Genomic DNA, 18249 nt, shown 5'->3' with positions numbered 1-18249 from the left:
CTCTTCGAGGTTGCGCGTCATAATGTGTGTGCACTTTTAGAGGTCCATCGGGGTGTGGGTCTCTGTGCTTTTTTCATTCAGGCTCCATCTGTTCAGAAAAAACACTACCTGGTACCAGGACGTGAATTCGAGCGACGCAGACTTCTGTGCAGGATCATTGCGTCAGGTGAGCCTATTTTGATGACATTTGCGTCATAATTTACAAAAAAAAAATGAGTGTAAATGAACTGCGCACTTACAGCAGGTTTGGGCGCAGATGTTGGTCTCTAAGGGATAATTTGTAATAAAGACGGGACTAGTGTCTTTTCTTGGATGATCTGACTGAAATTGGCCAAAACACGTGTTTACTTCAAAGGCAAAACATTTTCTTTTGTTGTGGGTGGGGCACCAAGAAAAACACGTCAAAAGATGAGTAATGCAAAAAGGAGATAACTATTTTTTCATTCATTTTGTGCATAGTATTACATTATTATTGGTAGCATACCGTTCAAAGGGAACCCAAAAAACTGTCTTTTTTCCTGCTTTTGGTTGTTTTTATTTCTTTTTCATGTTTTCTTTTCTTCCTTCGTTTCTTTGCCAAGCATTTCAACGTATTTTCAGTTTTTTCTTTTGTTCTTTATTTTTCCCATTTTAGATTTTTGTTTTAAGTCAAATCAAGTTTATTTGTATAGCCCTTAATCACAAAGAGTCTAAAAGGGCTGTACAGACCACAGATTATTGCAAACCACAGATTATTATAACACCATCCCCTGATCTAAAACCTACATGAGGGCAAGGAAAAACTCAAAAACCTCAACATGAGGAAAATGACGAAACCTTGAGAAGGGACCGCACATGAAGTAATCCCCCTTCCAGGGTGACCAGGCTGCAATGGATGTTGCAATAACAAATAATACACAGATATTTTCTACATAAAATATAGGTTATTCATATGCTATAGAATAGAATTGTGTTCATTTTCCTGGCTTTTTAGTTATTTTTCCCCGTTTTCCTACTTGTCCTGTTCTTTCTTTTCTCCCTTTCCCCTTTTAATTTTCTTTTTTTTTCTCTTTTGTTTCTTTTTCCTAGCTTTTCACTTTTTTACTTCTTATTTCCCTTTTTCTTTTTTTTTAATTTATGTGTTCCTTCTTGATTGTTGTCTCTTTTTTGCTTTATTTTCCTCTTTTAAGTCATTTTGGGCATAATTTTACATCATTGGTAATAAATGGATTAGAGCAACCCCAAAAATCTGAAGAGCCGTGTAGAAAGAGACAGTCCTCGAAAAGAGACGAAATTCCCAGCACTACAACAAAGGGATGTGTTGCCATTACGCGCGTCGCACACACACGCACATACACTCAGACACTTTGCAATGCAACTTGCGTTTTGGCACATACTCGATGCTATTGCAACCTGGAGGCTGAGGGTGACATCTCAATGCTGGGACGGGATGCACCCGTGGGGACTTACACAAACACTGTGCTGTAGGATAGAATAGAATAGAATAGAATATACCTTTATTGTCATTGTTACAAAATGGGTTAACATATTGTGACAACGAAATTGGGCATGACACTCCAGTTTCACACGCTAGTGTCTGCTGACGTAAACAATATGAATGAGATTGCATATGCGCTGCCCGGACCGCACTCAATTTTATCCACTTTTCTTCGGGGGGGGGGCAGAGTGTGTCCGTGGGTGGGCACTGCCCAGGTGTAAAAAAATAGATATTCAAAACAGAGAATGGTTGCTTTAATGGAATCAATGGGTAAGTAGTTTGACATGGCTCCATGTGTGGATCAACATTAGAAAGCAGTTGGACTAGAGTGGATTAAGAGATTTTAAATCTATACGCCTTAAAACCTAGACCATCTGGTTGAAGTAAAATAATGAAAATAAAGCTTTCAGACTTGGTTACTGTTGCAAACATTGTGCATCTCATTGACATTTGCATTTGTCCTTTTCAATGCTAAACAAATGATGCAAAATAATTTACAATGCAGTTCAAGATACTGATAATGCTGTGAATGGGAAACCCAAGATGAGGTTGATGTTATTTTATTCACATTCAGCCCGACACACCCAAATTATAAAAACACCTTTTTGTGCAGTCTTTTTATGCTTCTTTCTTATTGAGGCAATCTTAAAAACAGTTTGCAGTCTCAGAATTAAGAGCATATTGTCCATGTTACCTCAAAACATTCACTAAGAATTTTTCAATAGCATCACTGAATCATGCAATAGAATGCTACAGAAACAAAATGGTCCCCATCTCAGCATCCCCTTGTTGCTAAGACCGTTGCTAAGGCAATCCGTTGGTTGTTTTTCTCTGCATGGGGCTTAATCAAATGTGGCTGTGACAGTCCGCAAGGCATCATTTCTCTTGGGTTTGTGAGGATATTCTATCTAGAATACAAAGAAGAGGTTAACTTGATATCTGAAGATGAAATTTGAATTTTAATCCCATGCCACTCTGCTCTATTTTTGTCCTCCTATGTGGTTTGAAGAAAGTACGCTTCACAAAATTGAATTATAACAAATAAATGGTTGTTATATAGACACATACCTGTATTGTAATCACACAATATATGTGCTGACCAAAATTCAAGACGAACCAAATAAGTCGGCATTGTGGCGATGACATCATCAAAGCACTCAAATAGTCACATGACATCTGCTCTTATGTAACCGACACATTAGAAGAATCCGCTGAAAGGCAGTGCAGCCAACAAACCAGAAGTTATGAGACTTGCTCTACGTATTGCTTGGCATGGGAGGAAATTCTGCATTATTCAACTCTTAGACATGAATAAAAAATGTTTGTTGCTTGTTAAACTTTGTGTGGTGGGGAAAGATTCATCCACCCACTTGATTTTTTATTTAAAAGTTGGTTTGAATTATCTTGGGATTTTAAAATGTTTTGTTAAGTTTGCTTAGTTTTATAATGCTTCTGCCATGACTTGAGAGACGCTTGCACAGCATAGCCTATACACTTTAAACTAGGGGATGGGGAAGCATTTTAAGTCATGGGCCGCATTAGATAAATGTTGAATTAAGTGACGTGTTGTGCATTTTTGTAACAAAATCTAAGTTAAACAAGACTGTACAAACACAGACAAAGAAGAACAGTATTGATTTTTTTTATTAAGTCAGCGAGAGAAAAGTTAGCGCAACCTGAACACAATGATTGACATTTTAGGCCTGACCATCCTCAAATTCAGTCAGGTCGGGCTTGGCCTCGGGCTTAAGATCTTACCTCTCGGCTGAAAGTGGCAGACAAAACTTTGTCCCACTTGCACAAAAAAAAAAAAAAGCTCGCTATGGATTGGTCCGACCTTTCGCTATTAAATCAACACAATAATATATTTCATTAAAAGGTAGAGCACTCGTCTTGGGACCAAGAGATCGCAGGTTTGATTCCCGGCTCCTCCGTGTTATATTTCGAAGTGTCCTTGGGCAAGACACTGAATCCCTAATGCCCCCAATAAGCAGGTCGGTGCCTTGCTATTGGTGTGTGAGTGAGTGTGTGAATGGGTAAGTGTGAAGCACATTGTAAAGCGCTTTGGGAGGTCTTCATTGACTTGAAAAGCGCTATATAAATGCAGACCATTTACCATTCCTTGTGCAGCTCGGTCTCTTCAAGTTTAACCGCTGTTGGCGCAATTATTTTGATGGATTCCAGCCCCCTAGCCAATCAAAGTTCATGACACAGGTGATGTTTTCCAAGACCCGCAAGCAGGTGCTCAGACCCAAAACCCGAATCTGATCAGCTAAACTAAAAACTTTCTCGATGACTTTCAGGATTTTTTGTTTAGGCCTCCAGATAGATTTCTGAGCCAGGCAACAACAAATGTCTTAAATGTGATTGGTTAAATGCTTTAATATGAAAGGACACAATTGGAAGCAGCAAAACCAGGGAGAAGAAATGTAATATAGCTGACAGACAATTTGAAACTATTTAAGTATTGATGAAGAAAATATAATTACCATCACCTGATTCAAATATTATTTAGGGCAGCAATACAGGCCTCGCAGGCCCTGACGGCCCACCACTAAATAAATTGATTTAAATATATATATATATTTTGAATTTCAGATAAATAAAGAAAGTACTTTGCATAATCCAACTAAATTTAGACTGAATGTCTTCACTGATACGACAATTAAATGATTACAATAAGTTGTGTATGTGAATTCCAAGTGATATTAATCCCACCTTTCACAAATGCAGCCTGCATTCCACACATCAAAATGTCCTAAAGTCAATGACAACTTTAGGGTATCCAAGTCTGTAAAACATTTAGTCCGATTCAGTGAAAGTGTCCCAAGCTCAATACCATTTAGTTTGGTGAGCAAAACCCCAAAGTTTGACTTTCAGTTTTACGAGTTGGTACAACTATTCAAGTTGACAGCGGTAGCTTCTATATTTTTGTAAAGCTAAACAGAGCCAACAAACAATGTTGAAATTACTCATCCATAGATTCACCTATTTTAAAAGTTATAATGAAATATAACTAACAGTTTGAAATGGGATATAAAAATGGATCCCTCACATTACAGCTCCAATATGCCAGTGGTTTCATAAGGTAGTAGAATTAAAACATTCGGCCTCTGTACCTCTTGAGCCATTTTCACAAGGTTGCCTTTGCATTGTGTCTACGTGATAAGTTTATTCTATTCTTAATATTGGACCCCTGCAAAGTCAAGTCAAGGCACATTAATTTCTATATCCCTTAATCGCAAAATGTCTCAACCGACTGCAGAGGAAATAGATAAAAAAGGAAACGAGTTTGTTATTTTGACTGCAACAACTGACTGTTATGCATTGTTTTCACCTTTGCCATATCAGTCAATCGTGTTGCCGTTCTTTGATCAGCATACCCTTTACAAAACATCCTCTTTTACCCAGATTTTAGCTAACCTGTTAGCTTAAGATGTTATTTTAAGGTTCTGTTGGTATAAAAATGATACATGGACTTGCCCCCTCATATCTTTCGGATTTAATTTCCCCCTTATGTTCTGGTCCGGAGCCTTCGCTCTGAAAATGCTGGCCTACTAGTGCTCCCAAGAGCCAAGAAGAGAACCACAGCTTTGAGAGTGTTCTCCATTCAGGCCGGGTGTTGTGGAATGCTCTGCCCCCTGAGGTTCGATCTGCAACCTCAGTGTAACTGTTGCAATCTAGGTTTATAACACACTTCCATTCTATAGCTCATGAATGACCTATATTTCCTGTTGACAAATCTGTGTATTAATTGTTATTACAACCGTTGTAGCCTGGTCATCCTGGAAGGGGGATTACCTCATGTGTGGTTCCTTCTCAAGGTTTCTTCATTTTCCTCATGCTGAGGTTTTTGAGTTTTTCCCTGCCCTCATGTAGGTTTTAGATCAGGGGATGGTGTCATAATAGTATGAAGTTTACAATAATCTGTGGTATGTGCAGCCCTTTGAGACTCTTTGTGATTGTGATTCTTGGGGCGGCAGTAGCTCAGGAGGTAGAGCGATCGTTTTAGGATTAAGGGATCCCAGTTCGAATCCCGGCTTGTCCGTGTTACATGTCGAAGTGTCCTTGGGTAAGACATTGAACCCCCAATAAGCAGGTTAGCGCCTTACATGGCTGCACAGATCACGGCCGCTATTGGGAAATGTGAAGCACAATGTAAAGCGCTTTGGGAAGTCATTGACTTGAAAAGCGCTATATAAATGCAGATCATTTCATTTCATTTCATTGTGATTAAGTGCTGTACAAATAAACATGAATTGACTCGCCTAGGAGATTTGATAAAAAGAAAGGGCCCAGGTGAGGTCTTTTACAACAGGTTGGAATTTCATATCAAAGTATTATGTTCTCTCCTGTTCTCCTTGCAAGTTCACTATCCATTGATTCCATTTTTCCTTATTTTTGAGTGTCTACTAAATTATAAACTTATTAGTATGCATGTGTGTCATTGGAGCGGTTGAGTTGTTGATGCACTCAAAAGAGCAGCCTTGTTCTTTGTTGATTGTTTCTAACCTAATTTTTCATTTTTTCCTGTTTTTGATTAGTGTGAATACACCGCAACAACCACAATGGGACCATTCCAAGAGTATGAGGTTAGTGTTGTTAAATGTTTGAACTATGTCAAGTAGTGATGTGCGGTGAGGTTTGTGTCTGGTGAGGCATAGTCCGATTTACAAATAAGTGAACCTACATCTAGTTTCTTATCTGATTGGCAGAGCAATAAAAATATTTAAACTGTAGCATAGAAAAAGCATTGTATTGTCTTGCCTCAACTTATAAATGTAGTCTAGGCGCTGCTCCTTTTGAATGAAAGCATCAATAGATAAGCAATCCTCCATTATCAAAAAAAATAATTTTCAGAAGAAACAAATACTGGATACCTTGACATGCTGTTAACTATTTAAGACTATCACTGATTGTATCGTTTAAGGCTAAGGTGTGTACCAAATCATAATCCTTGGTCTCACTTTTGCCCTCTACCATGAGGCAAGACAACTGCGTGCCTCATTCTGCATCTGCAGATGCTTAGCACAGTAATGCATTACATTCCAATAAGTTGTGAGTACTATGTAATGTAAAAGGTTTTCGAAAAAAAATGTTAAGATAAACTTTAATACTGAATTAATCTAAGCATTTAATGTATTTTTAATTTGATGTTTTTCTATCCTGACTGCACGCCACTAATCTGGAGCATTATCCTTGTAGAGGTAACTTGATGTGTCAGAAAAAACACTGCAATTGAAGAATCAGGATTCCAAATGTATCTATTTTTTTTCCTCACTGCTGTAAGTTAACCTTTACGAGTGTTGACTGCAGAGGGGGGTGCAATTTGTACAATTCCATTTCATATCAGTTTTTGAAACTTATAAAAGAGAACCTGAAGCATGTAGATGGTTCACAAAGGAACATTATTGTTAACCCCAGTTTTGCGTGCCTCATTTGGCATCTGCAGATACTCAGCACAGAAATAATAATACATACCAATTGTATTAATATTATTCATAGTATAATGTGAAAATTGAGCGATTTTGTCAAAGAAGTTAAATAAGAAAGACCTATAACACTGAATAAAAATAGCCATTTGATATATTTTAAGTTTTATATTTTCATGATGACGGTGAGGCACAGACTCACCTGCCTCACTTGACCACAAACCACTGATGTCAAGAGCTATGGCATTGCAACCTTTCCACAATTTAACACGATCCATTTTACCAGGAAAAGAAGTCCCCCCCGAAAGGGAGCCCTCGGAGTCGTATCCCACGTTTGGTCCTTCATCCCTTTGAGTCGAAGGGCAACGGCTCGCCTCTTTCGGATTCTCCTTACTCAGAGGAGGAAGGCAAAGAGTGTGATGTCAGCTTCGATCACTCCAAGAGGACCATAAGCACAAACAGCTTTTACTCAGGTAAGAGCTTCTATGCTGGTTCATAACACAACTTATGTTACAGGTAACATATGTACAATGTTGTGCAACGTGACATTGTGATGGAGCATTATGGGAATGAGTTCAGCCAAAACAGTGTTGCACAACGATTGAGCAATCACTTGCACCTAAAGATAAAAAGGCGAAACAGCATGGTACCATGAGTACAAACAGTGTGATGAGATAAAACCTAATGCAGTTTTCTGTTTCATCCAGATCCCTAGTGGTTTAGTGGTAACGCAGTAGATTTGGGTCTATTATTATTATTTTTGTTGTTATATGGGTATTAATATTAATTATATTAGTATCATTTTTATTGTTTTTGTTACTTACGTTATTAGTGGGTGGGGCAGAGAGAAAATTGTCAGACGTAAAACCGATTCACGTTACAGAAACAGTCGCCTACCGCGGTACGAGATGATGTATTGTGAATTTCCCTGCGAGGATGAATAAAGTATCTATCAATCTATCTATGTAGGCGAAGACAATACATGTCTCGCCACTTCCGGGATTTGGACTAAGTGTTTGGGCAAAATAAGAGCATAAGAGAGCAGTTCTGGACTTTCAGTACAAATTTTCAAAATTAAACTAAATCGAGTACTCTGGGATTGTAATCAGGATGTCAGGGCCCGAACAGATGGTGGACCCAAACGTGTAACGTTTTCACACCAAGTTTTATTTTACGGAAACAGGGCAATCATGCGCGGGAACACAAACGCCAGAAATTAAACGATCGCTGGGCAGAAGAAGTGAGACAGTGAAGTCAGGCACGGGAGAACAGGAAGCCAGGGGCAGACGAGATTGAAACCGGACAGGACGGGACAGATACCTCATCATGACTACATATTCAATGATACATTTTAATAATCTAACATTGACCACACAAAAGTTGAGTATTGTATTGGTCTAAAATATTGTATCAGACACCCTTATATGGTCCTCAGACCATATACCGCATGCATGCGAGTGTGTGCATGTACGTGTGCCCACATTTAAGGTCGAGCTCACGTGTGTCCGGTTTTGGTTATTACTGTCTGTGTGCCCATCTGCAATATAGATGACACCGGCTGCCCCACTAGTCAGTCTGTGTCCCCCTCCAAAACCCCGTCAGGCTCCGAGGAGAGTGCCCAAAGCTCGCCGACGCTCCCGGAACGAAAGGCCAAAGTGAAGCGGGTTCGAGTCATCGCCGAAGGAGGGCGAGAACCACGCGGTGCACCGAAGCGCAAGAAGAATTTGAAGAATATGAAATCTGCCATGAAAGCCAGAGGTAACGGTTGAAATCTTACGTTTTGTACAAGGGTCGGGCAACTACTTAAGGTCGCGGGCATCATTGGCCTGAAGACCCATCCACATTCTCTAATTTATTGTTTTCATTTTTCGATTTGTTTTCATATTTTTTTCAACATCTCCGTGTTATTTTATTTTTTTATAAATAGATTAGTTTCATCAAATTGGTTTTCAGCGCTCGCAATTAAAGAAAATAATATATTAGGTCCCTGTTGAATCACTTAATGTGATTTTTAGTTCTGTACTATAACTGTTGTTGTATTATTTATTTTTATTTTTATTGTTTAGTAAAGCTGCAGTTGGATTTTGTGCTACAGTATTTCTATAGTATTTTGTTGTACCTGTATTGCTGTAGTAGTATTTTTGAAGTATTTTTGTCATAATATGTTTTGAAGTATTTGCATAACAGTATTATTTTAGTATTTCTGTAGTATTTTTGTAGTATTTCCATTGAAGTATGTTTGTTGTATTTCTTTAGTATTTTTCCATTATTACTGTAGTTGTATTTTGTAGTGTTTCAAGTAATAATATTTATGTAATCGTATTTTTGTATTTTAGCATTACTGTAGTGATATTCTTAATATGATTTCTATCGTATTTTTCTTTTATGAATGAAAGCAAAATAATATATTGGGTCCCTGTTTTCAAGCACCTAATTTGATATTGAGTTTTGTAGAATTTCTGTTGTAGACACATAATGTTGTCATTATGTTTCGACATTTTTTCTTTGGCAGACAGGCAAACTGCAGCCCATGTGGCCCATGGGCTGCAGTTTGCTCATCAATGTTTCATATCATACAACAGGGGTCTCAAACTCATGGCCCAGTCGCCAATTGCGGCTCGGGGGATGATGGTTTGAGGCCCCGTTTTAAGGGATAGTGTGTAATATTTAGCACCTCCAAGTGGTAAGAAAAAAATCCTTCATTAAAAATGTTTGAAAGAGAATAAGCAAAAATAAAAGCACTATCATATATAAATATAATTTATTTTTTAAATACTCGTTATTCGAGGGAATTTGCATTCATTTGATACAACATCACACTCACCTAGAGAGAGCTGCCATCTTGCTGCTACAAGTACCTTCCTCCTCCCATTTTTCTTTTCTCTTTTTTTTCCTTTTCGCTTATCTTTTCCTTTTCTTTTTATATATTTTTGATTTTTTCTTTTTTTCTCTTTTTATCCGTCATTTCTTTTTTTCTTGTCCCATTTGTTTTTTTTAATTCGTTTTTCAGTTATTTCATTTTCCTTTTCTTTTGCCTTGTTCCTTTTTTTGTCTCTTTTTCTCTCTTTTTCTCCCTTTTCCTTCCCCTTGTTCCTTTTATTTCTGTTTTACTTATTTTCCTTTATTTGAAATGTTTATCTTTTTTCCTTTCTCTTTTCCCAAAAGGGGCTGGTTACACCCATGGTTTATACACTGTATAGGGTTTTTATATCCAAAGATACAGATTAACTACAGTGTTTACAATTTGGAAAAAGTTGAAAAAAATAAATCCATCACTATCAAGATGGTGGACAAATAATCCATATTTTGGAAGTAAACTACATTTGGAGGACATTACAATAGTAATGAAATTCAACAGCCAACTTAAACACCTTGCAAACAAAAGGAGAGCATCATTACTTGCCTCAGGCACCGGAGAGGAAAAATTACTTCTTTATCAAGATTTTAACTTCTTCCATCTTCAACGCAAATGGCTTGTAGGACACCCATATACCATGAGGAAATAACAGGGGGAAATTGATTGGATGAAGGAAAATGTTTGGGGGATCTGCCAATTAGGCTGATTAGTGGGAGTTTATTTGACTGAGATAATAAGCTGAGTTACAAAGTAAAAGAGAAAAAATTTGTACCCAGTAATCTGACTGAGCCATCACAGGACACATTATTATGGTTTTGTTTAATGGCAAAAGCTTTCTCTCAGGTATGACATTTTTAATTCATATTTTTTAATCGTTGTGCCCAATCTGTGTTATCTACTTGTGCCATTCCTAGCCATTGTTTTCAAACTGAATTTATGCTAGTCCACATCACATCAACAAAATGACAATTGCTCATTTGACGTGATTGAAGGAGGTGTGTTTGTATGTCAACAACTGCTAACAAAATTCCTCCTCATGCAGGAAGCGAGGCAGATTTTAGCTCCTCTAGTAGTACTGGGAGCCTGAAGACCAGGGAGAGCTTCGCCAAATCAGCTGGAAAGACTTCCTCTCGCAGGTACCACAGCTTTACCAATATCTTTTTTTCTAAATATGTTATTTTACTCGATCTTATGGAGCATATCATTTTTCTTAATTCTAATGAAGTCCTGTCGCTCACATCAGTTTGCTCCCAGTCTTCAAACCGGCAGGTGTGGGATCCTCCAACCGAGATGCAGAGCTCTATGCTCCCTACAGGACTCTACCAAGAGGTGCAACCTCTACCATTAGTAGCAGCTCTAATTCCAGCCCAACATCCAGGTGCAGTTTGTTCGTTTTATGTTTTTTCAAAATGTAAATGTTTTTTTTTTTTTTAAAGGAACACTATGTAAGATTTAACCGCTAGATGGCACTGTGTTGTCTGGTACGAGCGAGGGCCAGTGATGCATGGAACCGACTTAAGTGGGGATTCCGCATTCTGAAAATATAAATGTCTCCACCTATGATTTTGTAGAAAAGTTAATTTAGTTTTGTCTATTATTCAATTGTTTTTGTTTTTAATGTGTGGAAGATATTTTGTACCACTAGGGGGCAATAAACATGACATACTATCCCTTTAAGCACATTCGTTCTGTCACTCACCAGAAGCAAATTCATTTTACTTTATTTAAGATGAGTTGGTGCGGCAAGCAACATAGATTTTACTTTAGCGAATTCATAATTTTCTTTACCGAAAGTGGGTAGGTTTACATACGGGCAATGATCCGATTTTAAACTGCGTATTGTCTGTATTCTGATCATCTTAAAAGCACACAATATACCCATTATGGGCGACTGCTAGTCTTCAGATTGCTACGGGTAGGTTAGTCATTTTGATCTTCTGATTACAAGTGCATGTACTGGATACGCATTCAAACAATTCAAATGCTTGTGTTTATAAGCAGTTTTACCTCATTTGGGATCATTTCAGACCAATGCTGCATGCAAAGTTTGAACTACCTACTAAAAAAAAGCCTCATGTTTTGATTTTTTTTTTTTTTTTTTTTTTTTTTCCAGGACGTTTCGATTGTATTTTCTTCCCACATGGTGAAAATACGTACAACTGGTGTAACAATCTATATATTGTGGCTGTCACAGTTGTATCCATCCATATATAATGTACGTCTACGCTATTAGATTAGCCACGCACAAGTCTTGTAAATCAATGGAGCTTACTATTGGAACGTGGTGAAAACAAGCACAGTATTTTGTTATAATTTGGTGAGTGACGTGATTGAATTTGTTCTTTTATCTAATGTCACAGCACGTCTTAATGTAAAAACGTTGTTCCTGCTTTGCCCTTGTAATCGGAATACTCGCAAGTACTATATATAGACTGATATTTGTTGCTAGGCTTGTAAAAGATTCCTCTGGATTGTTCCACAAATCCAATATTCTGTTATTTAATCCAATTATTGCCTGCATGTAAAATACGTTAAAATATGAACAAAACCACCACTAGATCTAATATGATAGTCACATTTTTCAAATATTATGGTCCATTCCGCCTATTTGACTTGAATAACTGACACACACTATTTAAGAAGGTATCAATGGGTGGGATTAATGCAGATGCACAGGAGTCCAAACGATGACCCTACAGACTGCAGCTCATTATATATTAAAGGGAAGCATAGGAAAATAATAAAGGAAGTGAGTATGCCTACATTTACATTCTATTGATTTAGCTTGCATAAAGATGTTGTATGGATATGTTTTTTCCCAACATTTTTATTTCCAGATGATTACTGCTTGGAAACTAGCATGTCTATTATGTTGTTGTTATATTTTAACTATTCTCAGCAATCATTGTTTCATTTAATTTTTTTTTTTTAATTGCATTACCAACCTTCAATGTAGAGTTTAATTTCTTTCTCACCCATTGTCATGTGTCACAAACATGGCCCCTTAAAAGTAGTACTCTTTGGCCTGATTCCAAAGCAGCTTATCAATGACTGGCCATTTGTTGCGTGCACAAAAACTTCTTGTACTTCACATTTTCCAAAAAATCTCTGATTCCGATTAGAATTTGTGTACGATGAAAATCAAATAACCAATTGGAAGAATCTAGTTGTTTTAAAACAAATGTAAATGGTCTGCATTCATATCGTGCTTTTCAAGTGGATGACCTCCCAAAAAGCGCTTAACAATGTGCTTCACACTTACCCATTCACATACTGATAGCAGCATTAGCCATGCAAGGCAACTACCTGCTTATCGGGGCCATTAGGGATTCAGTGTCTCGTCCAAGGACACTATAACATGTAACAGGGAATCAAACCTGCGACCTCTTGATCCCAAGATGAGCGCTTTACCTCCAGAGCTACTGCTGTCAAATGTTTTTGGTCTAACAATTTATTAATGTTAAAATAAATGTTAAAATAAGAAATATTGCCATAGTTTTTTCTGACACTTTGTCCTCAAAGCTGGAAACATTTTGGCTTTTACTCCTTTTATTTTTGCCGATCATGACTCGATAATATTCTAAACTGAATCAATAAATTACTTAAGAAATGCACAACTGCCATCCCATCGCTTATTTTAGTGCTCATAGAATATCGTTGCATTTTAAAAAGCCTTATGAGCCCTGTCCTACATTCTGCATTTAAACCACTTATACAAGTATGTCAGGTTACTAGGATATTGTGCAGTAGCAAGGTGGGGGGGGGGGCTCGAGGGACTCTGTGCTCTCTGATTCTGCCCACTCATCACAGAGACGAGCCTTTTATTTGAGAAGCAGAGGGCAAATGAATTATAAACCGATGAAGGGTTTTTGTTTTTTGTTTTTTTACTAGTGAGGTGATTTCACCAGTCAGGATCCTGTCTCTTGTCTGTGTGCCAGTAATCCAACATCAGACAGTAATTCTCTGGGTCCAGCTGCCCTGGTCAAAACCCCTTTGGCCAAAGCTTAGTGATTTAAATTCTGTATAATATCTAAATTGAAGTGTTTGTTCCCAACAGGAGAGCTAACTTGAGCTGCTACCACTCATGTAGCGATAACCATGGAATCAGACCCCCCTACCCTGAACAATATCTCACCCCTCTGCAGCAGAAAGATGTCCTCATCAGGCACCTAAAGACAAAGTTGCTGGAATCTGACAACAAGATGCATGACAGGTCAGCTGGTATTAAGCTTGTTGGATTTATTGATGGAGAAAAGCAGTTGAAGGTCTGTTTTGAACTGTGCTAGACTTGATTGCAATTGTAAACTGGAAGACAACCTCGGAATATGTCTTGCTGTATGCGTGGCCACTCGTGTAAACATAGCATTTTGAGTAATATTGTGATTTTGAAAGCAACCCTCACCCCATCCCACCTGCACAGTGTCACCTGAAAATGACAGGGTTGCTAAGGACTCTTCACAACCAGTGTCTCCCATTTTGGTTTGGGAAAATTGGAGACCTCAATTTTTTTCCTATTAATTCTGTGGTTATTTTTTGTATAGGTTAAACTAGAGTAATTCCTCGTTTTTCTAACAGCAAAGTAGAATATTTATCAAATATTCAAGAAAAAAAACTCAATTTAGAGGCTCACGTATTTGTATGATAAATAACTGTACTTCATTAACTTTTTTTTTTTTTTTTTTTTTTACAGATGACTTCTGTGCTGTCAAATTGTAATTTTAAAAATGATTTTGCTGTTTCATTGCAACTGTATTTAGGACCTGATCCACTTTAATTGGCATGCTACTTTGTCGCCATCATAGACTTCATAAAAAAACTGCATTTACCTTCCAGTTGGTAACACAAAAAAGCCATACGGCACCTAAAATAAGTCTAGAGCAAAAAGGTAGAAGCCTTATAAGAAATGAAACAATTCAAAATTGTATATCCATTGGTAAATGTTAAGAATGTGTACTGTTTTGTCCTACAGAAACCATATTTTTTATTAAAAATCTTTGAAAAAGCACAAGGGCCAAAGACTAGCATGTTGTCTGTATTCTGATCATCTTAAAAGCACACAATATACCCGTTATTATTAATGATAATAATATAATACTAATACTTGTTATTTTTTTGTGGATACAGATCGTTTTGTTGACATAAATCTTCCAGAAATTCAAAATTGAAAAATGTATGCATAGATAATGCGTTTCATCTACAGACCGTAATGTCATTGACGCGGAGGCAGACATGCAGAAAAGGGGCAGCGCAACTGATTTGCAAATCGAAATGCAGATCTCAATGCACAATGGAAATTTCCAAAGTAGCGAAACTGCGATAAGTAAAGACAAAACCGCAAGGGATTACTGTGTTAGTCTTTCTGGATTTTTATCCACATGCCAATTGGTCTGAATAAAATATCCTCTCTTACTAATAATTTGCAACATAGAAAATAACCAAGCAGGCACCTAGCAAATCATGAGATTTTTATTCATGCTTTTACAAATAGTATTTACTGGGAATTAATTATGACAAACATGATTAATCAGTTAAAAATGTAATTGACGGCACTAGTTTTTGATGGTTGGTCGAAATATTGTAGATGTGACGTAACGACCCCATTCCTGAGATCTGCTTAGTGAAAATTTTATCTGAATGCAAGTTGGTAATTATGTAAGGCATCTAGTTATGTAAGTCAGACTTCAAAATAAACAATGCATGACGATGGTAGTCTTGCATTGTTAATTACTTTTGTTTTTAGTTAAAGGTTTATTATAAAAAATTTCAGAGCTCATTGTAGATCGCATGTGACAAAAATTATGTCCCGAGGGCCAAATGTGGCCCTTGAGACAATGTTGAAACGCACAAGAGAAACATGAGCTTCATTGTATCACATAATGACTTTATATATGTCCAATGGCTGTCACTAAAGCCAAGCACCCATTGTATCTGTATTTGCTGACTACCGTTAATCAACCAGAGAACATTGAGGAAATCCATCCCAATGTTATTTTACTTGAAATAAAGGCAAAATTAAAAAATTCATGTGTCTGCAGAATTTTACAGAAGCTCGTTTCTTTTCTATAATATGACAGCCAGTTCCCACAACCAGGTTAACTTTTAAAATATAATTATAATTGACTTTTGAATCAGTAAATCATTTGAATTGGTGTTTGGATGTTATTTTGTCCCTTTCCAGTCTACATGAATTTCCCTGAGTTAAATAAACTATTGGAAACTAATTCGTTTTGCTTTTTTTCTGACAAATATAAAACGCAACAAGGGATTAAATCTTAGTGAAGAGAATACAGAATGGAAGGGGGGAGACATCAATCTTAAGACGCTTTAATTTAATTGATACCCTCAGTACAGTGTTCTGGATGGTGTGAGATGGTTATCTAAAAACACAGAATTTTTGTCTTTTTTTAGGGTTGCAGAGATTGAAGATCTCAAGGGTCAGCTAAGCAGAATGAGGGAAGACTGGATCGAGGAGGAGTGTCACCGGGTTGAGGCCCAACTGTCCCTCAAAGAAGCCCGGAAAGAAATTAAACAACTGCGCCAGGTGGTGGAGACCATGAAAAATAGCCTGATGGAAAAGGACAAAGGAATACAGAAGTACTTCATTGACATAAACATCCAAAACAGGAAACTGGAGTCCCTGCTGCAAAGCATGGAACTTGCTCAGAGTGGCACCAGCTTCTCGGATGAAATTTGTGGGAATCGGGTGGATGGGGTTGAAGGTGGACTGGAATTGGAAGATCAAGGAGTCGAGGCTTTGGCTGATAGCGGGTTGTTGATAAATGATGAAATGGCCAATAGGGCTGACATTTTGGAGCAAGTCTTCATGTCCGCGGATGTCAACAAGCCAAAATCTGAAACTGAGTCCCGTCCCATATCCGACCCATCTCCACCAGCTATTGAGAAGAGAACCGAAGAAAAAGGTATCCAGGCTGATTTAATGCCGATGTCGCATGATCTTCAGGTGTTTCTTTGTAAGCTTCTTGGACTTGAAGCAAGTAGAAGGCAGACATTGTCCATATCTGGTAGTCTTCTAGGTCTCATCCCCGCTCAAACCTCTTACATGGCATCTCCCCTGCCCCTTGCTGCTCTCGAAAGCCCTGATGCAGCTACAGGCCTGGGCCCTTCAGACATGCCGGAAACCCAGAGGTTCATGGACGAGCTGGATTTTGACAAGGAAAAACCTCATCCTCCTCCAGAGCTGATTGGCAAGCGTTACTGGAGCAACAGTTTCCTGGTGGACCTAGTTGCCGTGGCAGCGCCCATGCTGCCCACATTAGCATGGTTATACTCTCGACACGGCGTGGACAAAATCACGCCGGTCAACATTGCTGCTCTCATCCGGGGCTGTTGCATCATGGGATTGCGCTCTCTTCGTCACATTGCTAACAGGCCAGACGTGTAACTGCTTTTGACACACAAGCGCACGACTCACTTTAAATTCGAAGCACTTGAGCATTTTCATAGGATTTCATCCTCATATCCTACACACTTTACAATTGGTTTTCCAGCAGTGTATATTGAGTTTGAGAGAGCTGGTAATTTACAAGCAGGATTATTTATAATTGGTGATGATCATCTGGGTAGATGGTTATCCTCGCTATTTTGTCAATGTCAGACCTGACCTTGCTATTTTCTCATTTGGGTTGTCCCGTAAGGTTTGAGTCTGCTTCTATTGAGTCCTTCAAAAAGAAGCTTTAATGACAATTCACGGTTCTTTTGTGGAGTCTCTTAAAAAAAAAAAGCAAAGCAGTGTTTTTTTGTAATAAAACTAAAAATAAATGTGCCTGAGCGATGTGCAATAACTAGTTTGCATCAAATGACCACATAACTTTATTAATAAAGCATGATAATATTGTACTTTGACTCCTTTTATTTCATTCGTCTGGTTTGTGTTGCAACAAAACATTTTTAGTTTGTTTATCTACCCTGGTCATATCCCTCGAGAGGGGTGACTGACAGCAAGAAAAACACACACACAATAACAAAGATAATAGAAAAAGGGAAAATGTGACAAAAACACACAAATTTTTGGACCAATGCCAACCCGAACAAGTTAGGCACCTCGGCACCTAAGTAGGTCATGCTTTCATCCCTCCAGATGAAATGGGACACAAGAAAGCGGCCATGTCACTCGGGTCAGGGTGACACAACACACACTTTTGTTCAACAGCATGGCCCGACAGCTTACTGGTTTACCCCTGCCGCATCATACAGGTGCCCTGCCCATCCCTTAGAACGCGCCCAAACATCCCACTTTCCTTTCACAACACCTCTCCACTCCTATCGCCAACAATAGCTCTAGCTTTCACTAGATTTAGACCTCTTTCCTGCATTTCACTCATAACACCATCCATCCACGTCAATCACGGCCATCCTCTTGGTCTCCTTCCATTGACTTCTGCTCTGTTGATCCTCTTCAACATTCGCTCCTCATCCATCCTCTCAAAGTGTCCAAACCAACAGAGTACTCTTATCAACACGCT

At 38.2% G+C, this 18249-nt stretch overlaps 1 protein-coding gene across 2 annotated transcripts; it reads left to right on the top strand.

Moving 5' to 3' along the window:
* On the top strand, window positions 1-17623 carry sybu (syntabulin (syntaxin-interacting)). Of its 2 annotated transcripts, none has more exons than XM_088326487.1 (8): window positions 1-166; window positions 6022-6069; window positions 7196-7382; window positions 8512-8667; window positions 10809-10902; window positions 11010-11144; window positions 13824-13979; window positions 16175-17623. In XM_088326487.1, exons 2-8 carry the CDS (start codon window positions 6046-6048, stop codon window positions 17166-17168), a joined length of 1746 nt encoding a protein of 581 aa, XP_088182613.1. In that variant the 5' UTR covers window positions 1-166; window positions 6022-6045; the 3' UTR covers window positions 17169-17623. The 2 variants fall into 2 exon arrangements, with proteins under 2 accessions (XP_088182613.1, XP_088182612.1); XM_088326486.1 differs by having other exon boundaries at window positions 8458-8667.
* Window positions 17624-18249: the final 626 nt, after the last annotated feature.

Source organism: Urocampus carinirostris, chromosome 2, assembly GCF_059441175.1.
Source record: "Urocampus carinirostris isolate Australia breed hairy pipefish chromosome 2, RoL_Ucar_1.0, whole genome shotgun sequence".
In the NCBI taxonomy this organism is placed as follows: Eukaryota; Metazoa; Chordata; class Actinopteri; order Syngnathiformes; family Syngnathidae; genus Urocampus; species Urocampus carinirostris.
Note: the sequence above shows the minus strand (reverse complement) of the source record. Positions and strands in the feature narration are given on the sequence as shown.